This window comes from Syzygium oleosum, unplaced genomic scaffold, assembly GCF_021117445.2.
Source record: "Syzygium oleosum isolate NSW1041296 unplaced genomic scaffold, Sole_v2.1 Sole_v2.32, whole genome shotgun sequence".
In the NCBI taxonomy this organism is placed as follows: domain Eukaryota; kingdom Viridiplantae; phylum Streptophyta; class Magnoliopsida; order Myrtales; family Myrtaceae; genus Syzygium; species Syzygium oleosum.
This window is the reverse complement of record NW_026607516.1, coordinates 1,891,726-1,916,812: the sequence shown is the minus strand read 5'-3', so window position 1 is coordinate 1,916,812 and position 25,087 is coordinate 1,891,726. Positions and strand designations below refer to the sequence as shown.

Genomic DNA, 25,087 nt, shown 5'->3' with positions numbered 1-25,087 from the left:
TAGTAATGAGGCTCTGACAAACTATTCCATGCCAATTTCCGCGCCTGCGCACCAGAAAACAGGTGACCCGATGGCCATGTAGCTTTCTGCCTCAAGTAAAACGTTGATTTCTTATGGATGCACAATCGCTAGTCTTCAATTAGTTCGTTTTATCACATGATGTTCGTTTTTCTCCTGCATCCTCCAGCTACTAAACAGGACAATCGCACAAATCGGACAGAACATAGGCCTAAACTGGAGATGTTAGGTCTCCATTATACCCATATCAGAGCGTATTCTAGTGGATTCGGCTTTGCTCCTCATCGTCCAAAGACAAAGGGAGGCTGATCTCTTCGAGTTAGATTAAAGTGTCAATGGCGGCAATTCTCTAGCTAATCCGAGTTCACAAGGGCGTTAGGAGGGGCTAATACATGCCTTATCTCAATGGAAGTCACTTGGCAGATTGAATCAATATGGCAAGCTGTAAAGTGAATAAATGAATAAGAACCATTACATGAGGAGACTGTCAAAAGAGGACAGTGAGTGATTTCATGCCGTGCGTGATGCCTCCCTTGATGCAATCTATACTTACCTAATCGCGACATTTCGGTATCAATATCATAGGAGGGCAACTATTCCATGCTCCTCCTATCAGGAAAACGAATGTCTAAAAAGGGCTAACAAAACGAAAGGACTTTCACCCGCCTGCTGAGGCAAAACTTACGACCTTCCAGCACTAAATTCTGTAATACGCCAAGTTCAAATACGAGACTACGATGAATGACTAGTAGGCAAAAAGCTACTAAAGAAAACTAGAGCGATTAATTAATAGCTGTTATGTAGTACACCATATACATGTGAGACTGTAAGATGGCCGATCAGCAACTAGCTCCACCTATTGCTGTACAGCACACAATTCGCCAAGTTGAGTTCCTCAAACAGCCCTGGACTTCTGACCAGTCAGCTCCCGGAAGCTATGGACGGAAGGAGAAAAGAGATGCTGGTTCGAGTACTTCCAAGAGTTCGTCAAAAGGTCCACAAAAATAAAGCTCCGTTTTCCAGTATGTACTTGAATTGGATCAGAAGATTATATCTACTTAATGAATTGTAGATACATGTTCAAAAGAGAACCTTTCGCCTGCAAAACAACACCAAAGGATCAACATTTTTACAGAGCATATAATGTATGTTTAACATTCAAATCGCATGATTTTTTCTGAGTTAGAAACTAGATGTGCAGTTTCAAATGAAGTTTTCATGCCCCTACATAGACATGTACCAGATCAGGCTCGTAGATGGAACATCAAGTTTCAGCAGATGGGTACCAAGAAGAAGAAGAAGCACAAGCCTGGCTTCATCCTCCTCGACAGTACAAGGGATACTGTCTTGGACCAGTACTTCATCAGTGCAAAATCCCAAGTGGATCCACACAGAAGACTGAACATCTAATATATGTAGCGACATCTTTTTTTGGGCAGTGGAATAAGTTCATTTTCCAGAGGAACACGAAACTTTCCGAACAATGGTATGAAAAAAAAAAAACCAAATGACAGCACAGCAAATACCACCACTTTGTTGACGCAACATTATTTAAATAGGCAATGCACAAGACAAGAAAGTTGGACACCAAACAAAAAGATGCCTGTCCTGTTGAGGTAGATGGTGCTTAACATATCCCAGGATAGATAATTAAAGTTCCATCATGATACTTTTATCTGAACAAGGAAGAAGATTATCGGCATAGCAGGAAAAAGAGGTACAGAATGAGAAAAGCACTTCCGTTGGTTTCTTCTAATTAACATTGTTGACAAATTAATATAACATCGAACTTCTATTAGCCTTTCTCATGAAACCAGGCAGAATTTGATGCTTTTCAGGTGGACCTTTGATCTTATTAATGAAGTATATTGATGTGCATGGTGCTAAATGAAAATAGTCCACATCCACGAAATGCCATCGTCTAAAGCAACCGACCAAACAACCTGAACCCTCCAGTTTTAAAAAGCTGATACATTTTCTGTTTAAAGTATTGATATGCTCATAATTACCTTCTGATCATCATGCTTCACCATCGATTTTACATCTCTAAAACTGGCTTCTAAGTCATTCTCAACAAAAGTTTTGACATAACACAACCAAGAACAGATTCTGATCCCAGAAACATCTCAAGAGGCATCATTTCTACTCCAAATTATTGAAGCCAAAAATACCTTCGGAAAGGTGCGATTAATTCTCGTAATTCCACGGTTGCGACAAGGAAACCTCTGCAGTTGATGCTTCCAGTCCTTTTTTGTCATGTACAGCAGAATTGATAATATTATATTGCGCAGTAACAGACTCATAGAGAGCCTGTGCATATGCCTCCTTCGCCTGCAAAGGGAATAAGGACTGTCCAGGGACCATGCTTGGAAGACACAGAGCATTAAAGAAAGGAAAGGAAGAGCATTGGTATTCTCATTCATTACTGACCCAAAAAAAAAAAACATTTTGATTTTCCGACAATGCCATGATAGCATGTAAAGACTCACACCAGCTTACTCTTTTCACGATATGGATTATTGGTTTTCACTTTGAGCAAGAAAAGAATCTAAAAATGGAAGACCTGGAAAGATCTGTATAAATACCACTGCACTGGCTTTCCTATGCAAACTTTTCCGACATCATTAAAGCAATGCTGCCACTTATTGCCATCCAAAATTTGCAAATCAAACCAAACTCACAAGAACAAAACATTTTACATTTAGCAACGAAATTATTTTAATTTAGAAGAAATTTGGAAAAGTAAGGTAGATATTTTCCAAAGAGATAAAATACACACACACACTACTCAGTTGCAACAAGAAGCCTGGATAAGAACCTGTTCACGAGTTAACATAAGCACCAACAATACTTGCTACAGAAAAGCATAAAAGAATAGCAGACTATATATTAAAAAAGATAAGGCATATCAACGTAAAAAAGAGTAACCTCCTCAGAGTCGTTACAGGTGGAAGTAACTTCATTGAATTTAATCTCCGGTCCGACTGATAACCCAGCACCATGGAAGGTAATCACTCTTTTTTCGCCAATTTCTTTCTCCACCTGTAAAGTTGCGCCTTATCAGACAGAATAAAGTTGTTACAAGAAGAGATGTATACATCATGTAGATTCCAAAACCTGGGCCGGCGGCGGCATGATATCATAGCACAATAATGCTAATGGATAGAGATGTCCCGGCACGCCAGAATGTTCTACAAGCCTCCTCATGTTGTCTACCACAGCAGAATCAAAGGGTGCCTGCCCACTCTTTCATATCAGAATTACTGAAAAGAGCAGATAACAATGACCAGAGGACTGAACGGATTATAGTGAGCAGGCCAAACTTTTTTTTATCTTCTAGTGGCAGAAAGAAGTAAACACGAGTGATCACAAGTAAGTTCAGTGGAGCATATTTGACAGAATTTAGAAAGAGCAGCTGCAGAAAAGGAACACTGCCACACAATTCTAGAGAGCGGAGTGAAAACCCACCGGAGACCATTCTCCTGTAAGAGGATCTGGACGATCTCTGCCACCACTTGGTGCAATCCACAGTAATTGTGATCCACCCCTGCAATTTTCAGCATAACTAGAATATTATCTCACTTGTGACAAGAGCATTGGTCTACTTATGAACATGAAGAATCAATGAAATGACAAATAGAGGAGGCAAAAGGTGACCAACTGTTCACATTGAACAAGATCTTTACCATAAGTGCAATTTTATCGGAGCTGAATATACATCACCGTTCAATGGTTTTCATATAACAGCTTGCATTCACACGAAAAGCAGTGAACATAGTACCTTAAAAGCAAAGCCATTTCCTTCAAGCTTCGTGTATTTGATCTTCTTTTCATCTCAACAAGCTCCGGAACATCAAACATATGCTTTTTCGAATATACACAAATAAGATTCCTAGAGAAAATAGAAGTATCAAGTTATGAGCGTGACCTAATCACTCATCAGCGTGTTAAACCTTATAGCCACTCATAAGGATCGAGATTTTAAGTACCTTCCCATGCTGAAGGGCTTGCAGAGTGGATCTGTTACAACTCTATCTCCAGCTACATAAGTCTACACTAGGAGATAAAAGATATGGTCAAGCAAGTGGCCCACTTGTGGCCTATACTTATGAATGAAGTAACAATCAAGTCTAATACAGGATCCAATCTGTACCACATTCTCCGCAATATGTGAATGTGTTCCTTCAAGAAGCAGAGCAATAATAGCTGGATCTGCTTCAGATTGGTGGTTGGATATCAGAACGACATTGTGACCCTGCAATTTAAGATATACACTAGCAATGTTTAACAGTTGGATCCTCTTCTACAGTGATGTTTTGCCTATTTTACTTTGTGAAGCTGCTAAAGGTCAAATTTGATGTGCATGCATACAAAAACCAGAAAAGTTTATAAGGAGTTTCAGATCATAATTCTGCATAACGAGCAAAAGCAGAATGCAATCTACTGAATGGTAATCACATTCAGCGATAAGTAATACGAAAGGCCAAGAAGTTAAATATATAAGAGTCCAACCTACTTGCTAACACTTGAATCACTCAAATACACTGTACAAAAAAAGGAGGAGGGATATGCTATGACATTAAGTTATTCTTTAGAAAACAAAAACGATTTCAGTTTAAGAGGCAATGCGATTGGAACAAGTTTCAGCAAGACACAGAGTCGTCATCGGTCCATCTAAAGGAGAAGGGAAACAAAAGCGCTACTCACCTCCTGAAGTTTCTCGCGGATTTCATCAAAGATAGAAATGTTTCCAACATATGAGTTTCTGCATAAAGACAAATCAGAAGCGAAGAGCAAACTAAGACATATGTGAAAGAGTATAAACAACTCAGAAATGCTAAGACATATCTAGAGGAACGTAGCTAATTAGTCACAGGTCCAATGAGAAAAGCGAGTGCAGGAGCTTTCCCTGTTTAGGGATATGTCCGTAAAACCCTTTGAAAACAACTTAGGGGCTTGCAATTCATATGCTGGGTTAACAACAGAAGCTTAATTCTTAGTATTTTATGTTCCCAAGTATTCTGAATTATTTTTTCAAAAAAAGGACAGTAGGGAAAGTGTTTTTGCGTTTTCCTGGAAGGGAAATCAATTTTGCCTAAAGCAATTAGGGCTGAAAGGGGAGTAATGCGGGTTAATTAAAAGTATGTACGTAAGTTCATCGCTAGAAGATCATGAATCTTTGGCATGTGAAGACAAGCCAAGCAAATCTATAGAACATTAATAATTTAAGCGCCTTGTAATATTCTTCAGTGAAGCTCTGGGAAGGAAGTGAGCACAAAATTATCGATGAACCTGAAATCAACCAGAGGACGGATGTAATTTTGACCAAACATATAGTAGTCAAAAGGCTCCCTTGCTGCTTTGTGGTATGGAGGGAAGATAAAAGGCTCCTGAAAGATTACTGCTTTCTGTCAGTTCAAAAGTTTTACACATCCAAGCTTCGTTTACTTTAGCAAAGTTTAAGTGCACACAAACGATCTCTTTACTCTTTCTTGTAGAGAAATGCACAAACAAAATAAGATACACTGCTATTCAACCAAGATTAAAATGCTTGAAAATTACCTCAACATCCAAGAAAATCCGATCGAGCGCAACACTCATATTTGACAGAACAATCTCATCAGCACGAGGAATTCCGCTTTGGAAGACCTGCAGAGTGACAACATGGAAGAAAACCAGATAAGATTGTGGACAACACAGGAAGAAACAGAATTAGAACCTTAAAATGGAAAGCAGAAAAATAACCTACGGACAGAAACTCAAGGAAAAAGTGTTCTCATAAGCAAAGGATCTTGCAGATTTCTAGTTATATCGTAAATGTTAGGAAATATATTAAAGCAAAAGGATAAACGACTCACTGAGAAATTTTAAAGTTAAATACCAAATTCTAACCACCAAACATAATAGCACTAAAAGATGCACCAACACATGGTCTTACTAGGGTGCATGTGTTATTTGATAGTACTAGTAGTAAAAGCCATTCCTTCCATCGATTCGTCGGTCATATTATATCGTGAACTTCGGACAGAAAATATTTGGGAAAATATGAATTAGGCAGTAATGGCAAGTCATTCTTCAATTTACGCTTAAATCACAAAAATGTTTTTTAAAAAAGACCATCATCGTATCATTTTGTGAAGACCAAGCCTATGGTTAAGAGGCAAGCATATGGTGGTAACTTCTTTAGTTTAGTCAGTGCATTCCGTGGTTATAACAAGTTGCATAGTTTCCATTAGCAAAACATGTGAAGGGTAACGGATAATCCAGATATCAATAAACATTGCATCGTCAAATGCATAACTGACCATTGACGTACTTATGAACATTCCATTTTTGGTGCATGCATGTGATAGTTTCACCGAATCAGCATTACATAGAAAGAGCTATAATGTTATATTTCCTTTATGTTTATGTCATGATATTAATTCTTGTTGGATAAATTTGACAAACATTTCACCAATAGGGAACTAACAACAAAATTACCTCATCGAGCTCATGAAGATCACAATTTAGGCTTAGCAAAACAAAGACCGTTGTAAACCTTTACTTTTAATTTCTTAAGTCAAAGCACTTCAAGTTGATCTTCTTCTTTTTTTCGTATTCTTTTCATGCAACCTCTTATAAAGAGCCAAACAAAATAACATTTTCTTTCTGGTATTCATTGGCTAATGAAGCTGATGGAGAGAATAGAACTATAAACAGAAATACAAGGCATCACATCCCCATGGTAGATAGCTGAGTGAGAGTCCATTGTAAGATCAGATTGCAAGTTGATGGCCTGGGATGTAGCTCCAACATTGAATCCATTGCAATTTCAGTCGACCAAAGGGGTATTTCTACTATTGTACTTTCTCCAGATCCAAATTTTACTATCTCAGGGAATAAATCCAAGTCCAGAATTTCTTTACACCGGAAGGAAATATAATTATAAACTACTAGTTTCAGGACCATCCATCAACTTACTTACCATCTACAGAAAACTATTTTACACAAAGGAATGACTAGCAAGAAAATTGGACTACCTTTCTCTACCCGAAAATCAACCTTTGAAAATGACTATTGGCCAAAACTAAGGAGCAAAAGCAAATGCATCTTTGGGGAACATACATAAACGATCACACTAAATGATGAGTCAAGTTATATTATTTACTGCATTCTTGTAATTGTGAAACAATTCCTCCATTCCCTCAGCAACATTTGGAGGCAGCCTTCCCTCATCCTTTTCTTTCGCGATTACAGAAAGCAGCTCTGCTCGTACATGTTTCAAGAAAGCAAATGAAGTTAGTCCCAAAGTCGATCTCTCTATTACATGAAACTAAGAGCAAAAGAACAGTTCACATGTCTGATCAACCAAATCATGCAATGAGGTCTTCAGAGATATGATGCCTCAAATTCACACATAGGGAAATCAAAATTGGAAAAACCATACAAGGCAAGGCTAATAAATCAGACCTGATAATATGAAATTTTTTCCTCTTGGGCTCACATTCGATATATATACATTTCATTCGTTTCCGATCCTTGTAGATAAATTAGGGTGAGAGAGGCAAGAAAATTCATTGACAGCATTATCTTGCTAATTAGAGATTATACTTTTTTTTTATAACTAGAAACAAAATAGAGCACGAGGACTCCACAAGAATTTTTCACAGAGGCATCAATCATCACATATTCCCATCCTGGCATTCGTAGGTAGTTTGCACTGGTGATTAGACAAAACTTAAAATTCTGGATGAAAATTTCCACCGGAAAACCGCACGTGCAGGGAGTAAATTTCACTCCACAATGTGATCACAGGGACAGGGAAGAACTCTACTAAGTGCAGGCTCAAAAGGACATTATTCAATACACCGTCAATAAAGCAAACGACGAGTAACGGCTTCACTTGACCAGCTTAAACCCCAAATGAGCCGGTGCTTTTTCCTTAGAGCACATGTGCCGTAATTTATTTACTACAGAAAGACAGAAACACGTTCCGATCTTAAAACTCATGTCCACCAAATGAGGTAAGCCGGAACAAAAGTGAATACCGAGTGAACCTGGATACATTTTGCGTCCTCGGGTCCAAATTTTAGGCAACTAAACAATAGAATGTAGAAACATTTCTGAAAGCAAGAACATCACCATAGTTTACAGACAAACAGTCAAGTCACCTAACAACAGGTCAGATACGAGTTTTCATTTCATGAAATCCGACCAGACGGCATTCGGATAGGTTAAAAGTTCCACTCGAGTCGGCATCATTCGAGCATTCAATCCTACGCCTCTGGCTTAACACTCTTCCAATCCCTTTCAATCACCAGAAATCATTCGGGCGGTGTTATTGCCTCACAGGAATAAGAAGGACTAGATCCTAAACGCTCGCAAAAAATTCGTCTCGACATCGCAATCCACTATCCGTCCTCGATTTCATTTTCATCCGCTACGTAGCGAGCGAGCAAGAGAAAGCAAAAACGGAGAAGGCCCGCTAGAAAGCACGAGCCGACCTTCTTCGGAGCGGGCGTCGACGAAAATCCGGGAGCGCTGCTGCCTCGCGTCCTCGTCGTCGCCGGAGCCGGAGGCCGCGGCGGCCGCGACGCCGCCGCCGCCGCCGCCGCTCTCGGCCGACTCCTTGTCCTGGACGAGCTCGGCCATGCCGCGGACGCGGAGGAACGTGGGGGGCCTCGGCGGGGAGGGGGAGGGGGAGGGGGAGAATCGGACGGAGATCCAAGGCGAGGCGGAGGCGGAGGCGGCGGCGGCGTCGGCGCGGGAGGCCGGGAGGGGGAGCCTGGCGGGGGCGGCGGGGGGGAGGGAGAATGCGCGGGGTAGCAAGGCGGTTGCTGAGGAGGATGAGAGGCTGAGGGGGGAGCTCAACATAGTCTGTGATGGCCGTGTGATTAAAAATGGGCGTGTGTGGAGGAAGAGCGTGAGGTGGTCCTTTATTATCGCGAGATCGTTAGAGAGAGAGAGAGAGAGAGAGAGAGAGAGACGTTAGATGGGCTGGCGGGGACCGCACGTGCTTTGCTTTTTCATCGCCCAACCCCACCCCCACCCCCACCACCCGGTTTTGACGAATAGCGGTGGGACGAAAAAATCTCGGTTGCAGGACACGTGGCTATTCCAGATTGGCCGGAGGGAGAGAGATAAGGGTGTTTCGCCGTGGAAAATCAAATGACAAATCATAGTTGTGTGTATATAGTAATCAAGTGAAATTTCAATCATCGGCATACAAAATGATTAGATGGTATTTCATCTCTTCCGGTGCAGACAAAGGTAGGAAGAGAGTTGGGAAGTGAGAGACATGTAAGTCCCGATACGTTAAAATAAAGCGTGCATTCGTGAAGCCCGTCATCTCTTACGCGAATATATATATATATGAAAAGAAAAAAACATAGTAATTCCAAGAATTTATAGGTGTCGAATTCTTTATCATAGAAACCATGAATATCCTCTTACGCGAAGGGGGGGGGGGGGGGGCAACCTTTCACCTTTTTCGGTTCTTAAGGCGGGAGGCGAACTTGGCGACGAGCGAGCGATGGCCGCGAGTGAGCTGGAGGATCCTACGGCCCCTAATGACGAGGGGCGGTGGGCCCCACGGATGTCCCGTGCTGCCACCGTTGGATCTTCTTGCGCCGTTCGGGCTTTTCGGATTCGCATGCGCACGAAATGCCCCCCCCAGTGAACGCCAAACGCTCCATCCATGTCCCGACAAGGGGAGAGCACCATGATGGGCGAGGATTTAATGAAGTGTCTCCATCCGGCACTGAAATCTTCCTCGGCAGTTCGGGTCGGGTCCACACCGGGTCGGTTTGTCGGCCCGGATCGAATCCCAACCGGAAACGAACCATTGCAATTTCCAGTTACCGTCTTTCTCGAGTTTCGCGTGCTCAAACTCCTGCTGCTGCTGCTGCTATCCGATTTCGGTGAATTCTGGCCTCAACCCATCCACCGCGAGGCCGAACTAGCTATCGACTATAGATCATGTGAATCCCGAGAGATTTGCGACATTCGGCTATTAAGGTTCGCCCCCATCCGCATGCAAGTATATTTCCTGAGTTTTACAATCGATCACGCGACACTTGAACTAGGCTCGAAGGGATTGTCGTTCAAGTCTCGTCCCGTTTCATCTATAAGTTCCATCTCCGATCTGACCTTATGGTCTGTGAAGGGAAACCGTTTCATTTCGACATGGTTTCAACGGCACAAATCGAGTTCAGAGTTCAATCCCAAGCCAAGTTACAGCGACACCGCAACAAATTCAGAAAAAGAAATTGGGAAATCATTAACAAGAGAGTCAGTCCGTATGAGCTGGTAACTTGTAAGCCTGTAACCCTCGGCCAACACGAAAGCATCGGCAATGCTAGATGTACTTAGCATTTTTCAAGATATCAGTAATAGATGGGAGTCAGCAGTCCATGAAACAATCCATGGAATTGCAATAAACACGCAAATGAACATGTCAAAATTTTTGGCGCAGAACCTCTTTGAAGGAGCTCAAAGCCTCAAAGACCATGGATAAGTTCTTGTTGTTTAGGAACGCCCTTTCTCTCGAACAGACCGCTCCGCGAGATACCTGTAACCATGCACATGTCCAGAAGTTAATTAACAGTATGCAGATTCTGCAAATAGCAAGACAGAGATTACCAATGAGTACCAACGGAGCACTACCGACTCCCGTTAGCTAAACTAATCAGTGTTTCTGGAACATGTTTTTGGTAGTTCTAGACCGGAATCAATAGAGTATCGCTCTTAGAATCTCTTCAATGTTGAAAAAGAGGTCATGATGCCATTTTCAGAGATAACTGTTTCCTGAACTTTTTCATTTTCGCTGAATTAGATCCTGTCACTAAATCATTCACATAGAATAACTGCATGCAATAAGTGAAAATTTGGAAAGGGAGAATGGTGGGAACTTAATTTGTCGAAGAGTTTAAGCACAGAACATATACTTACTTGCCCGTGTAAAAGCCTGCAGTATACCATGCATTCAGAACAACACTAAGATCAGTTTCGGAACTTTCAGTCTGTAAAGTTTCCCCTTCTAGCTTTTTCTCTGTCATGCAGTGTGACACAAAATATATTCCGTCAAAAGATGACGCAACAATATTATACGAAAAAGGAATAAGACTAAAGCTGAAGCGTGCCTGAGAGCAACATGCTTGAAATTATCATCGCGTATATACTAAGTAAAAATGTCATTGCCACTCATCGAAGCCCTCCCACTTTCCTTATTCCCTTTCTCATAGCTAAATGTTAAGAGTTCAATCAAGCTCCCCATCTTCCTTCTAGGGATACGCATTCATATGCGACAAGAGCTTTAGCTATTTACAACTGATTTTAATATGAGCTCTCCCCCGCAATTCTCAGTTTCTTTGCCTTTTAAGAGTGCTTTGTACTCTTTCAACAGTCATCACTCCTTATCTTTCTATCATCGCAACATTCCACGATAAAGAGTTAAGTTTCCTAATCACGATCGTACTATTGACCTGAATACTGACCTGAAAAATATCCAGATCTGTCTTCTTCCCCAGTAGATCTTCCTATCTTCAAAGAAGATAGTGCTTTCTCCGCAGCTTCAATAGCTGTCCTTGTAACGTCAGAATCTTCGACAGGCACTTTTTGATGACTTGTGGAAGGAGCACCGTTGCAAATTTCACCGACACATGTTTTACCAAAAGAACAAGTAGAAACAGGGCACGGTGCTTCAAATGACTGACAAACATAAGGGCAGCATGGACTACCAACTGGAAAAGTGTGGCCTGAAGGGACAGAAGGCTCTATAGCAGCAGTAGCAGTAGCCCACGGTGCACTAGGAGCAGCTCCATTAGCATCCTGAGGAAACTGGTAATTCCAGTAACCATATTGATGCAGCAGCTGAAGAACCTTTTCTTTCTTTTGCTCAAGCTCATAATATTCGGCAAGTAACTGGTCATAACCTTCAGCACCTTGAGAATATGAATGGGCTTCTAGTGTATCTTGTACAGGCATACCATTTGATGAATCTGGATGAGATCCCTGAGCCAACACATCTCCACAGGGGTTTCCATTAACTGATGGGTCGTTATTAGCCTCTCCAGGTACTTTTGCACAATTTGATGCAACAGTGTGTTTAGGTTCTTCCCTCCTACGCATTCATAAACAAGAATAGCAAGAGTAACCAGTGAATACACGTTCTTTTCTCTTCTCAACCACACACATTTGCATGAGCATGCGTGTATTAAGCTGATTGAAGTTCCCCAATGACACAAAAAACTGTCTGACATTCCAAGTTAAGCCCCTCCATGGAAAAAGACATTCAGTATAAATTAATAAAGAGATATCAACACAAATCATATTTCCCTCCAACATAACTTCTGAACCTATCTCTGGCTTTAGACACCATAAGCTTCAAAAAAAATGCATACGAGGTAACAATGATCCATCATAGATGGATACGCATATTATGCTTTTCCATTTAGTACAGAAACACTTTCTATAGTACGGGATATATGCATCTGCTTGCTAAGCACATTTTAATTCAATTAGAGCATGATAAGTTCAAAAACATAGTCAACCAAAATTTCAAGGAGGTACCAAGCACAAATGGGTTAACTCCCCACGATTACATGCTTACATCGTGACATGATTTCCCTGGCCAGGAGAAGCAACACTTTTTTCCTGCTCATCAACAACTTCTACTCCTTCGGATGGATTGTTATTCTTTTGGCCATGCATTAACTGAGCAAACAAAAGAGATAAATGTCCCCGTTAGTTCACCATAATCCATGCCATAAGTCAGCTCCATGTACGTAAATGATAAGATGGTGGTGTAATTCCTTCAGACATGTTACTGAAACCAGACTCTGCCAGACCAGCCTCTGACAAAAATCCAAAGGCCACCCAAGACACTGGTTTCCTCAACTGATACAACAATATATTCATCCCACTCGTTCTCACCATGCCATTTTTATTATTGAGAGAACAGCAAAGTAAATCGCAAATTCTTAACTTCAATTAGCGCACGTGAGACTTTCATTTAGATTAGGGCAACGTCTAAGGCTAGTGCTTCTTCTTTTTCTTCTTTTTCTTTCCCCTTTTTCCCATGGTTTGAATCTATCTTATAGCTGGTTCCCCCAAGCTATCAAAACCACAGAGAAACTCATGTCAAGAAGCACAAGATTTTGGAAAACATTAGTGGAGAGACGGATTTCGGGAGAGAAGCGTTTTCCCTCGATCTGAACAACAAATAGGGCAAAACCCAGAAGTCAACATATCTGATTTCGATCATCGGACCGCCTCACCATGGGATCAGCACTATTGCCACGCCAAAATTTAGATAAAACAAGAAGAGCTTAGTTAAAATCATATTGAGCTTAGTAAAAACCATCGTTTCGGCCAACTTTGCCAAGTTCAACAGAACCCATTACTTGAATTTTGGCTATATAACAACTGATTCCGCAGAAGAAAATCCCAATCCTCTATCACCGGCATTGGCAAATTCCATCCATGCCAAAGATAAGAGCATAAAACAAAAAGAGCTAACCTAGAAACAGAAAAAAAAAAAAAATAATCACCAGTTAGCATCCATTTCTGGCTATACCACCTCGATAGACACGATGCATCGATCCTAATATTCCAATCCAAATTCCTCTGCTGCACGAGGTGAACATACTCGTACTTCGTCTCTGCGACTGCAACTAACCAACGGTCTACGAGACCTTGTGCTTCAGAGCCATCGATAAGCAAAAGCAACGGAAAAAACAGGAAAAAAAAAAAAAGAAGAGCACAGTACGACAAACTCGAATGCTTCGGGCACTCTTGAGTATGGCAAGAGCACAAATGGAGAGGGCGAATCCAGAAGAGTGTACCTTGTACTTGGACATGGCGTCGTCGAAGGCGTTGATGAGAGCGGAATCGTCCCAAAGACCGCCTCCCTTCGCCATCGCTGCTTGCTTCCTTCGAGTTCTCCTTGAGAAAAAAGAGGCAAACTGAAGCGAAGAGCACTTTGAACCCCAAATGACCAGACCCGCACGTGTACCCTACTGTCTTTTTTCTTGTAATTTTTTTTTTTTAATTTTGAGATGATAATACATTTTTTGCTCGTATAATCCTCAATTGTCGTGAATAATGTTTTTTGTACGGATATATAATTAGGAAAACCAAATACTATGAGTCTAGGACGACCTAAATCTTTTTTGGGTTCAATTCAAAGTTTCAAACTCATTAAGTTTTGAGATAATTATACAATAGTCCATGAATTTTGATTCAATATACAATGCAATTCCCAAAATTTTAATTTATTAGAATAAGTGCACTGGAAGTCTTAAAACTTGTTACGAAAGTACAATTGAATCCCTAAACTTGTCGAGTTTGTGCGATCAAGTTTTCTCATTAACCCCATCCAACTTGACAAATGAAAAATACTAATAAGTTTTAGGACTTGATTGCACTTTTTGAAAGTTTTTTTATGGAATCAAGTCATTCCCTTGACTCCGTCCAATTTGGCTTTTTTAATATTATTTTCTATTTCCTACATGGTATTAAGGTTAAAACAACATTGTTTTGGTCCAAATATAATATTTTAATCTATTAGATTAAAAAATAAACTAAGTTAAAAAAAAAGGATAGGTGGAAGTCCTAAAATTTGTCGTAAAAGTGCAATTGAATCTTAAAATATTAAAAAAATGCAATCAAATCTAAAAACTTATTAATTTTATGAAGTAAAGTTTGTCCATTAACATCATCAATTTGTCTAACAGAAATGCTAACATGGAATTTTTAAATATTTCCTCTCTCCTACGTGACATTTTTATTCCTCAAATCTTATTTAAATTAGATTAAAAAACTAAAAAAAGGGCTAAAATTTTCTTTAAAAAACAACAATGAAAAAACAAACTAATAAAAATGCTAGAATTTTCTTTAAAAAAAAAAGAATGACAGGCCCCCGCCGCCTATTGCAGGAGGGGCCAGCGAAGGTCGCCCTAAGTGAGGGTGGTTGGTGATGTGATATAGGCTATGCCAGTCCTCCCCTAGGTGAGGGTGGTTGGTGATGCGAAATAGGCTATGCCAGCAACCATCGCCCGCCTAAGGCGAGGCCCTGCTCAGGGCTGGCAAGGCAAGGGCTCCCCTGCCTAGGATCGGCGACCTCTGTCAAGCCCTCCGGCGATAGGCGGCAGTGCCCCACCAGCGATACGCCAATACCCTATAGTTCTTTTTATTTTCTTAGTTTTTTTTTTAAATAAAAGTTTAGCTTTTTTAGTTTTTTTAATTAAATTTTAATAAGATTTGAGAAAGAAAGTGAGAAAAATGCCACGCAATAGAGAGAAATTAATTAAAAAAGGTTGTGTCGATAATTTCCGTTAAATAAATTGACGGTGTTAACAGAATGACTCAATTGCATTAATTTGACAAGTTTTATGATTTGGTTGCAATTTTTGAAAATTGTAAGATACAAGTGCACTTTCGTAATAAATTTTAGGACTTCTAATACACTTATTCCAAAAAAGAAAAAGGAAAGAAGGCAAAACAACGAGAGCTCTCGTCAGTGTCGTCGTTGCCACCCCACCATTGTTGGAAAGGGCTGGTGATGGCAGGGAATGGGCAGTGTCTGCTGAACCTTGCCAACCCTTGGTTGCCCACCCCAACGATATTTGGCCCTACCTGGCAATGGAGGGCTTAGCCTTCACTTGGTTTTCCCTTTTTCCCTTTTTTGGTTTTTTAAAAGTTACCCTTATTTTTAATGAAATTTCTATTAAAAAATAAAATTTATACTAATGTGACGTTGCTTTAGCCATGTCAGCGCCATATAGGCGAGAGAAGATAAGAAAAAAAAAGTCACGTCAGCATTTTTCGTTAGTTAAGTTGAACGGAATTAATGGAGGAATTATATTGTATCAATTTGATAAGTTTTATGACTTGATTGCACTCTTTATAGGTTTTATGACTCAATTGCACTTTTGTGATAATTTTTTAAACTTTTAGTATACTTATCCCATTTATAATCCTACTTGATCCATGACTTATATCGTGAGATCAATTTGTAATTGTATAAACCATTAACTATGATATGAACCGAATTCAAACAAGTATTTTTCCAACTAATTCTATTTAAGCTTTAAAAATTTTAGTTTATTATTTAGGGTTAATATCATGAAAAATCCCAAACTGGTACATAGATGATAGATTTACTCCGAACTAATTTTTTAACCCCGGAAACCCCAAACCGGTATACTTGTGACAATTTTACCCTTTATTAGATTTCGTTAACCGTCAAATTTCTGAGTTGAACGACATTTGATAGTTGACGGGTGAATCAGATTGGGGTTTTACCCTCTGTCTATCATAGATAGACCATTTTGTATTTTTTCGTGATATTAATCAAATTTAACGTAATGTAAATTTGTCACAAATGTATCAATTTGGGGTTTTTGGTGATCAAACAATTAGTTTAGAATAAATCTGTCGCATATGTACCAGTTTGAGATTTTTTATGGTTAAAAAATTAATTTGGGGTAAATTTGTTACTGGTATACCAGTTTAGGATTTTTTGTGGTATTAACCATTTTATTTATTACAACCGCCTTAATTTTTCAATAGCAAACAAATACAACGAGTTCCTAAAATTCACTATATTTTTGTCTCATAGGTTTTTTATAATCTGAAACAAATAAGCCTTAGAAATCCATACGCTTGCTCCAATAATTCACCTTAGCATAGAAGTGAATAACAGTAATTATTAGGTACTGTATACTCTTTAATAAAGATAAGGGAAAAGTGTACTGAAAATTCTACAACTTGTCACAAAAATACAATCGAGCCTTAAAACTTTCAAAAAGTGCAATCAAGTCATAAAAATCGTCACGAATGTGTAATTGAGTCGTAAAACTTTCAAAAAGTATAATCAACACAAAGATTTGATTGGATCAATTTGATAAATTTGAAAATTAATTATACATCGGGTTAATACCACGAAAAACCCTAAATCGTACACTTGTGACACATTTACCCCAAACTATTTTTTTGACCATAAAAATCCCAAATTGTACACCCGTGACAATTTTACCTCAATATATCACAAAAAACCCCAAACTCGATACACATGTGACAATTTTACCCAAACTAATTTTTAATATTATTTTTTGAATTTTTTTCTTTTCTTTTTTCTTCACTTCAACCTCGGCTTGGCGCCGGTCCGGCCACGGCCGAGGTGGAAGCCCGGCACGAGGCCGCCTCGCTCGACTCGGCAAGGGCGACCCTCGCCGGATCTAGCGAGGGCGGCCTCGCCCGACTCAGGCGAGGGTCGCCTCGACGCCGGCTGAGGCAACCTCGCCCGACGCAGCGAGGGTTGCTCCTCGCCAGATATCGCGAGGGCGCCCTCGCCCGATACTGGCCGAGGCGCCTCGCCGAGTCGGCGAGGATCGCTCTGCCTGGGCGGGCGAGGACGGCCTCGCCCGACGCCGCGAGGCGGCCCTCGCCCGACGCCGGCGAGGGCGGCCCTCGTCGGACTGGGCGAGGACGGGCCTTGCCCGACACGCGGCGAGGGCCGCTTGCCGGCTTCCGCCTCGTGGTGAGTCAGCCGGACCTGCGCGACCGCCGTAGGTTGAAGATAAAGAAAAAAAATAAAAGGAAAATAAATAAATAAATAAAAATTCGAAAAAATAAATAAATAATATTAAAATTTTAATTCAGGGTAAAATTGTCACATATGTACCAGTTTGGGGTTTTTTGTGATAAGTTTAATAGACGTATCAACAGATGTAAATAGTTTTGATTGTCAAAAATAGTTCGATAAATTTAAAAATTAATTGTACATTTTAAAAAATTTTGGACTCAATTATATCTTCGTAATAAGTTTTTCGACTTAATTTCACTTTTGAATGCACTTTATGCCCAAAGAAAAAAGAGTTGTTTTATGACGAAGATGTCATGATGGAAATGCGGAAGGAAGTTTCAGATTCCTTCACGTGGACGGGCCCATGTCGGCATTTTTCTTTGTCGTGGAGCTCACAAAATAAATTAAAAAAATGAAGAAAGAAAATCTCTCTCTCTCTGTCTTGCCTTTCGTGACCTTCCTTCTTTCTTTCGATGAACAACGCAATCTACTTCGTTCATCTTCCTCTCCCGCTGATTCGACTGTGTATAAAATCCTCCGCCACATGCTCATGCGCCGCTAGGTAAGTCAAATCTCTGTCGCTGCTCGCGTGTCTATTTTCGGATCCCCCGATAATCGTATGTTGTTTTTGACGAGGGTTGACTCGATGAACGGAGTCAATTTAGGTTTTCGATAAGTCGTAGGTTTGATTCCCGATCGGCTGAAGGTTTGGTTTAAATGACCGTTCTTTTTTGAGCCTTTCGAGAAAATTCGTGGTTGGTATAGGTGTACAGTGTAGATCGTTGCAATTTGACTTCGTAATCATCGCGGGGTTTTCGTGTTTAGGTGGGTTTATGCGTGTATAGTGGTGGGTCGTGGCAAATCTCTTTGTGTAATTCGTTTCTGGGCTTATCAGTTCCCACCGTCTTTACGATGCAGTTTATCGATTTGGGTAGCTGCTAATTGAGTGGGAGATCGAAGAGTTGGTGCGTGCTAGCGCAGTTGTAGAGCTTGCTGTTTTTCTCGGTGTGGAGATCCGACACTGAGAGGATGTTCGGTGAAGGAGAGATCAGCGCAACATGTTCGTTGGCACTGGTATTTGGTAGGTGTTGTTGTGATTGGGTCCGGAGACAATTCGTGCTTTTCTCGTTCTAGCTAATAATGGTTCTTGATTTTATTTCTAACTAACTGAATTGAAAGGTTTGATTCTCCTTTTCTTTCGCAGGAAATCTTTCTCCACTTTATGTCATCATTCCTCTGGCACGCTCGATGTGGAAGCTTCGTGTTGATCATGTCGTCCTGCTCTAGTATTTAAATTTGAATTGCACTGTTTTCATGTAGTAATGGAAGCAAGGTGGAATAAAGATCTTGGGCATCGAGTAGCTGTTAAGTGCAAACCCCAAGGTGCAACACGTAAAGAGGGGCAGAGAGGTACCCTGTTTCCACAACAAGTTAGTTCGAACTCATTGGTTGGCAAGCTCCGTAAACGTAAAAGACTTGATGGATGCAAGACTGAGTGTAGTTGTTGGGCAAGGAACTCTGTTTCGAAGAATTACACACGTTTTATGAAGAGCAGCCTGCCACAAAGGGTTCTGTTCTTTCAAGACAATGAATGGAATGATTTTCCAACTTACATTGTTGAGTTGATCAGGGAAAGTTTTGAGTTGAAAAATGCAGCAATTGAAGTGAAGTCCAATGGTTGCCATTTTTTGTTGGATATCTTGTACATGAGCCAGTGGGATTTCGTAACAGGTTCACAAAGACATATTGCATGGATTGACGAAGCCGGTCGCCACTTCTTCCCTGAACCTTATGCAGGTGCTACTGGGATGCAAAAGTCCTGCCAATCTGAATTAGAGGCTGATGCTGGTTACTCTTTTGAGATACCAAATGGGATGCAAGAGATTAAGCTGCAGCTGGATATCGAAATAAATGGAGCCCATACATGTTATATGGAAGAAGGCGTTGAAGAGTCAAGTTCCCATGTCAAGAAGATTAAAATTAACCAAATTCCTGCTGATTGCAACGAGGATGCGGAGGACAATGTCGAACTTGATAAACCTTTGGATAAAAAATTGGAGGATATAGTTGGGGGTGGTCAACTAATGAATAAAGTAGCAGAAACTAAAATTGGACCCGTGCATCAGCACATAAATTCTGATACCGTTAGAGACATGTTTGTTATGGGAATGGGGTTCCTCATGCGCTCAGACATAATTGAAATTAACCATTGCTCTAGTCATTCAATGCAAGCTCGATTGGAACTCTTTGAAAAGCAAGTTGAGATCACAAGAAATCTTCGTGGGGATCCAAATGTTAAGTATGCTTGGCTTGCAGCTAATAAGGATGCTGTATCTAGTATTATGATGTATGGTCCCGGTGCAGGTGGATTTAAGAGAGTGTGTACATATGGCTCTGCAGTTCATCTCACATCTGTCGATAATACACATATTAGGTTTGCTTTTTTTCTTTCCAATATGGATGCTATTTTTGGTTATAATATGGATACTTTTATTATGTATAATTATATTGTTCGTTGCAATCTTCAACTGGATCATTTTGCAAGATTGTTGGCCTTGATTATGTAGGTGAAGCATGCAACTTGTCAGCATAATGCAGGCTGTAGTTTTAGTCTAACTCCTTCTCTGTGGTCAATTAGTTGATTTAGTTCAAATCACGTTTGCACTTTGTGCAAATGCGGTGATTGGAACTGTGCGGGTTTATCCCTTGGTGGACTAATCAGACACATAACTTGTAGGAAATGTCGGAGTCTAGGTGAATGTTGAATTACCATCATTTGGGATCCTCCGGGGAAAAATTTTGTTAGTTTATTTGCTTGGCGCTAGTTGAAATAAGATCTTTTCACTTTTTGAGTAGCAGCTTGTGAAGTTCATATACATGGTAGATAATCTCTTTCATATGGTACTCTGTAATTGCTGCTATTTTTTTTTAAGCCTCAGAGGGTGTTTAAGCTTATCTCATCTTTTGCAGTGCAAAGTTTTGTGATGATGATGAAAATGGGGTAAAACACATTGTGCTCTGTCGTGTCATATTGGGCAGTGTTGAGCTCGTCCATCCTGGATCCAGACAATTCTGTCCTAGCAGCAACAACTTTGACAGTGGAGTTGACGAGCTCCAAAATCCACAGTACTATATAGTTTGGAATATGAATATGAACACGCACATTTTTCCGGAATTTGTGATAAGTTTCAAGATTCAAGCTAGTGCTGGAGGTGATTTATCTGTGGAATTTTCTCATTTGAAGTATTGATAACTGACTTTTGTGTTGCTTTCTTAGCATCTCGGGTAATGTTTTTTCTTGTCCTTATTCATATTTTCATGCTCAAGAAATTTGTTCATGCAATGGGATTGTCTGTCAGTGGATTGCGAGACCTTTGTTAGATTTATATAGATATGTATATGGAGAGTAATATATGAGTGAACAAGCGGGTTTCTAGGGTAATATTATACCACTGAACTGATATTGATTCGACCAAAAAAAAAACTGATATTGAAATTTTTTTTATTCAAGTTATGGTGAACATTTTAGCAAGGGAATCTTACTTGTGCTGCAGGGCATCTAGCTGGAAAGAATTGCCGGAATGAGCTATCAGAAACAACAGTTAGTAAAGGGCCTGTTGATCAGGCTACATTACACCATTCACCTGTGGAGCCTGTAAGGCTTACTAGACTGTACTCTTGTATTGTTAAAGCTGTATTCTTAAGGTCATTTTTCCCTCTGGACCTTCTAGTCAGTGAGTGCAACTTAATTGATTTTGTTGTCTTTACATCTGGTAGTTTCTTAGAGGTGGTGGGATAGGTTAATTAGTCAGTCAGTTGCAAGATAACCTGTAGTCAGGATTGGCAGATCTCAAATATTGATAGCTGTTGACTTGCTTCCATGTCAGGTTCTAATTCTTGAGGACCCAGAGATTATTCTCATATTTTAGCTTACCATCTGTTTTGAGAGAGTGAGAGTGAGATCTTTTTGTTGTAACCTTTAGAGTAGTATGTATGAGTAAGTCTTTAGTCACCATGGGCTATGTAGGAAGTTCTTTGTACACGAGACTTTAGTGCCTTCTCCAATGCCTGTTTGATGGTTTCATAATTTTCTGAAAAGCCAGAGAGTGAATGCTTAGTCATGTCTGGATTCTTTCATTAGTGAGGATCTTTATGCAGCCTTGGTTGGTTTGAGAGCGAACTGTTGGCCAAGTGATTTTCTTTTCCATTGCTCGGAGGATTCAAGAGCCGTAGTTTCTTATATGTTGGCTTCTACTATGATTTTCAATGGAAATGGCCTTTATTGTGTCTGTTATTTCAGAATTTTGATGTTAGTTTGATTGCATCTGAAAGGGTGCTACTTTTGGAAGTTTTGTTGTTTTTCCCTGAATGGCTACCAATGCTTTTTGTAATCTTTTATTATTTGTCATGTCTACCTCCTACTTCGTATGAACTTCGAGAAGAGACTTCAGGGAAAAGATGATACCTTGGGTTCAAGCTCTGCAAAGACTCCCAAATCTCCATGGATGCCGTTTCCTTTATTGTTTGATGCCATCTCAAAAGAAGTTGCTGCCAAGGATATGAACACAATCAAGGCTAATTATGAACTTTTCAGGGTGCGTCGTCTTTGATTAATCACTCTTACAATCATCTGTTTACTATAACTCTTTCGTCAAAGTCTAATCTTCCTCCTCAATATTTATCAGACCAAGAGGATCTCTCGAATTGACTTCATCAAGAGGTTGAGATCAATAGTCGGTGATGAATTGTTGAGGTCCAGCATAATGAGTCTTCAGGGCAAGGTATTAATATTGTTGTCAAACTTGCAATTCATTATTTCTAGGCAGTTAAGTTTTTGCATGTTGACTATAACTTAGTTATCTACTCTGGATTCTAATGGTTTTGCTCCAGTGATTAGTAAGAAATCAGATGGTAAATGGCCTGACTAGTGCTCGTCTGAGCGTACAGGATTGTTGTATCAATATTTATTCCTGGAAGAGGTCGATTTCTATCTTCTGGAGTAGGTGAAAGTGTGCGATATAAGACTGGCAAAGAATTGTGAAAATCAAGATGGGCAGAACGATATGCAAACTGAAAATTTTCTTTTTGCACCATCGATGCTGGCTATTCCTCTCAAAAGAACAGACATAGGGTCTTTGTGACGATATATCCAGATTTAAGATGGAGGGATAGTTTATCCTGCCGTCAATATATTCTCTGATATTCTTGTGAAAGCGCTTAACATTTGTTACTGCATTTTGCAGCCGACTCTTGGATCTAGTCACTCAAAGGTGCCTAAGCTGGAGCAAGAGGTTTGAATCTTCTTATTTGATTATGCAATGCTGTTGCCCTTAGTGTCGTGGGGATTGCCACTGCATTTAGATCTTGGCTTCTTTTTCCGGGTTGTTTGAAGGTATCTCTTTTTGGATCCTTATGTATATATTCGTAATTCTATGGAATTCTTGCTGGTTGCTGCTCAGCCTAGTAAAGAACTCCACTGCTGTTAGTGATTTTTCATGTTGGAAAAGAAACAATCGGCATATTATTTACCTGATATTTTCTCCGTGGGGTCAATGACATTTTGTAAGAAGGTAACTTTCAACATTGTTCTCCAAGTCCATAATTACAATTATTTCTCCATGCAATAAAAAATTTCTACCCTATAAAGTGACGACTTTCCAATCTTGCATTAGGTTGGTAATGGATCATATTCAATAAGTAATGAGAAGTATCGCTTAATTTTTGTAAAAATGGGGCTAATTTCGTTCACCTCCCTTTTTCGTTGCTAAAGACACCCCTATTCTTGTTTACTGACCAAAATGCCCTTCATCTGTAAATTCAGTCAATCGTCAACCGTCTACCTTTTCTTTTCTCCGTCGTCTCCTCTCTGAATCACTGTAACTGCACTTTTCCGTTCGATTAGTTTTCAAGAAATTTTCCAATTTTTGGATTGATTGCTTACAGCAACACTCAACAGTCAGAGAATTTCCTCGTGTCATGCATTCAGTGAAGATTTCAATGAGGGATTTTATTCGATTCCACTTTGAGTTCATCGATATTTCCTAATCTTCGGCAATGCCGGGCACTTGTTGGTGCTTTGCATTTGATTTGCTAATTCTGAAGAATGTCTTGTGATGGTTCTGATGATCAAATTGAGAGAACCTAAAAAAAGTTTACAGAAGGGAAAAAGAAAAGCAAAAAACTACTCATGGTGGTGGAGGTCATCATGTTTGTTGGCCGTGATTGTATAATGTTGCTGGCAAGTTGACTCCAAGGTCGGAATGCACACTCTTAAAGCTTTGGAGAGAAATTTCTCGAGCAGGAGAAATGCTTGACAAACATTTTTTTCTGTTTTTTCTGTTGTTACGGAGCATCTCAAAATCAATCATCAAAAAAGTCATAAACGTATTGTACGGATGCTAATTCAATTTTAAACATTTTAATTTAGTTAATTTAGTCCAAAGTAATTTGACAATTGCCAATTTTGGCTGGAAATGGCTGATGTAAACGCCGGCTGTTTTATGTATCACGATCGGTGCTGATATTGATAATGTTTGCAAATTTTTTTGAAATTACATATTTTTTTATATTTCTTTTTCTTTTTTTCCGTTCTTCCTCTGCTAGTCATTAGGCCTCAACGGTGGCTGGCGACGGTCGAGCCTCACTGAATCTGGCAAGGGTGAGCCTCACTTGAGACCCGGCGGCTTGGTGAGGTTAGCTCATTGGGATATGGCGAGGTTGGCCCTCGCTTGTGGCCAATCACCAGCCATCCTTGAGGCTTGGCGACCGACGGAGGAAGAAGGAAAAGGAAAAAGAAAAGAAAATAAAAATAAAAAAATTGAAAATTGCAAAAATTGTTCATATCGGTTCCAACCGGTGTCCACGTTAGCAATTTTGAATTAAAATTGGTAGTGTCAAAAGGCTTATGACTTAATTGACCAAATTAAAATATTAGGATTGAATTGGTATATGTACAATATGGGGAAAATTATCAAAAAAGTCCTAAACTTATTGTACTTTTGCCAATTCAATCTTAAACCTTTTAATTTGTCAATTCAGTCCTAAACCTTTTCACTTCTTGCCAATTGAGTCCATTTGGTCGGCCGGCGTTGACGTGGCCGCCGGCCGTCCGGACAACACTGATGTGGTCGCTGGCCGTCCGACCAACTCTGATATGGCAATTTTTAAATATTTTTTTTCGAATTGTTTATTTTTTTTCTTTTTTTTTCTGCATTTTCTCTCTGGCCGGTCCAGCGACCGGTCAGAGACGCGGGTCGGCGAGGTCGACCTCGCTGGCCTTTGGCGAAGCTTGCCCTCTCCGGCCACTAGCGAGGGCGAGCCTCGCCCGCCGTTGCAAGGCCGGCAGGAGCAAGCTTCGCTAGAGGCTGGCGAGGTCGACCTCGCCGGCTAGAGGGAAAAAGCAGAAAAAAATTAAAAAATTCGAAAAAAATATTTAAAAATTGCCACGTTAGCGTTGGTCGGACGGCTGGTGGCCACGTCAGTGTTGGTCAGACGGCCAGT

The 25,087-nt window shown here is 40.2% G+C and overlaps 3 protein-coding genes across 8 annotated transcripts; 1 reads left to right on the top strand and 2 right to left on the bottom strand.

The window, feature by feature from the left end:
* Positions 1–451: 451 nt before the first annotated feature.
* LOC115685414 (glycerol-3-phosphate acyltransferase ATS12, chloroplastic) lies at positions 452–8,929 on the bottom strand. Of its 2 annotated transcripts, XM_030610490.2 has the most exons (13): positions 8,505–8,919; positions 7,169–7,266; positions 5,581–5,667; positions 5,311–5,408; positions 4,726–4,783; positions 4,172–4,273; positions 4,008–4,069; positions 3,800–3,910; positions 3,487–3,565; positions 3,136–3,255; positions 2,947–3,060; positions 2,190–2,349; positions 452–1,117 (listed from the first exon to the last, which is right to left on the bottom strand). In XM_030610490.2, exons 1-12 carry the CDS (start codon positions 8,872–8,874, stop codon positions 2,206–2,208), a joined length of 1,443 nt encoding a protein of 480 aa, XP_030466350.2. In that variant the 5' UTR covers positions 8,875–8,919; the 3' UTR covers positions 452–1,117; positions 2,190–2,205. The 2 variants fall into 2 exon arrangements, with proteins under 2 accessions (XP_030466350.2, XP_056160501.1); XM_056304526.1 differs by lacking the exons at positions 452–1,117; positions 2,190–2,349; positions 2,947–3,060 and having other exon boundaries at positions 3,134–3,281; positions 8,505–8,929.
* Positions 8,930–10,254: 1,325 nt separating this feature from the next.
* LOC115685477 (uncharacterized) lies at positions 10,255–14,002 on the bottom strand. The gene is made up of 5 exons (XM_056304363.1): positions 13,845–14,002; positions 12,611–12,714; positions 11,496–12,121; positions 10,951–11,050; positions 10,255–10,570 (listed from the first exon to the last, which is right to left on the bottom strand). Exons 1-5 carry the CDS (start codon positions 13,917–13,919, stop codon positions 10,528–10,530), a joined length of 948 nt encoding a protein of 315 aa, XP_056160338.1. The 5' UTR covers positions 13,920–14,002; the 3' UTR covers positions 10,255–10,527.
* Positions 14,003–17,992: 3,990 nt separating this feature from the next.
* Positions 17,993–23,120, top strand: LOC115685395 (inactive poly [ADP-ribose] polymerase RCD1-like). Of its 5 annotated transcripts, none has more exons than XM_056304489.1 (8): positions 17,993–18,149; positions 18,506–18,661; positions 18,908–20,021; positions 20,558–20,799; positions 21,142–21,242; positions 22,039–22,182; positions 22,273–22,368; positions 22,831–23,120. In XM_056304489.1, the coding sequence occupies exons 2-8, from the start codon at positions 18,646–18,648 to the stop codon at positions 22,882–22,884; spliced, it is 1,767 nt and encodes a 588-aa protein (XP_056160464.1). In that variant the 5' UTR covers positions 17,993–18,149; positions 18,506–18,645; the 3' UTR covers positions 22,885–23,120. The 5 variants fall into 5 exon arrangements, with proteins under 5 accessions (XP_056160464.1, XP_056160461.1, XP_030466323.2 ...); XM_056304486.1 differs by having other exon boundaries at positions 22,030–22,182; XM_030610463.2 differs by having other exon boundaries at positions 18,506–18,668; positions 18,792–20,021; positions 22,030–22,182.
* Positions 23,121–25,087: the final 1,967 nt, after the last annotated feature.

Coding starts and splice junctions, on each gene's coding strand:
- LOC115685477 (XM_056304363.1), bottom strand. CDS start 13,919: ATGGCGAAGGGAGGCGGTCTTTGGGACGATTCCGCTCTCATCAACGCC. Junction 12,715..13,844: donor ACGCCATGTCCAAGTACAAG/GTACACTCTTCT, acceptor TTGTTTGCTCAG/TTAATGCATGGCCAAAAGAA. Junction 11,051..11,495: donor CAGATCTGGATATTTTTCAG/GTCAGTATTCAG, acceptor ACTGCATGACAG/AGAAAAAGCTAGAAGGGGAA.
- LOC115685414 (XM_030610490.2), bottom strand. CDS start 8,874: ATGTTGAGCTCCCCCCTCAGCCTCTCATCCTCCTCAGCAACCGCCTTG. Junction 4,274..4,725: donor TCCGCGAGAAACTTCAGGAG/GTGAGTAGCGCT, acceptor CTTAAATTGCAG/GGTCACAATGTCGTTCTGAT. Junction 4,070..4,171: donor CACATATTGCGGAGAATGTG/GTACAGATTGGA, acceptor CTCCTAGTGTAG/ACTTATGTAGCTGGAGATAG.
- LOC115685395 (XM_056304486.1), top strand. Junction 20,022..20,557: donor GTCGATAATACACATATTAG/GTTTGCTTTTTT, acceptor CATCTTTTGCAG/TGCAAAGTTTTGTGATGATG. Junction 21,243..22,029: donor ACCATTCACCTGTGGAGCCT/GTAAGGCTTACT, acceptor AACTTCGAGAAG/AGACTTCAGGGAAAAGATGA.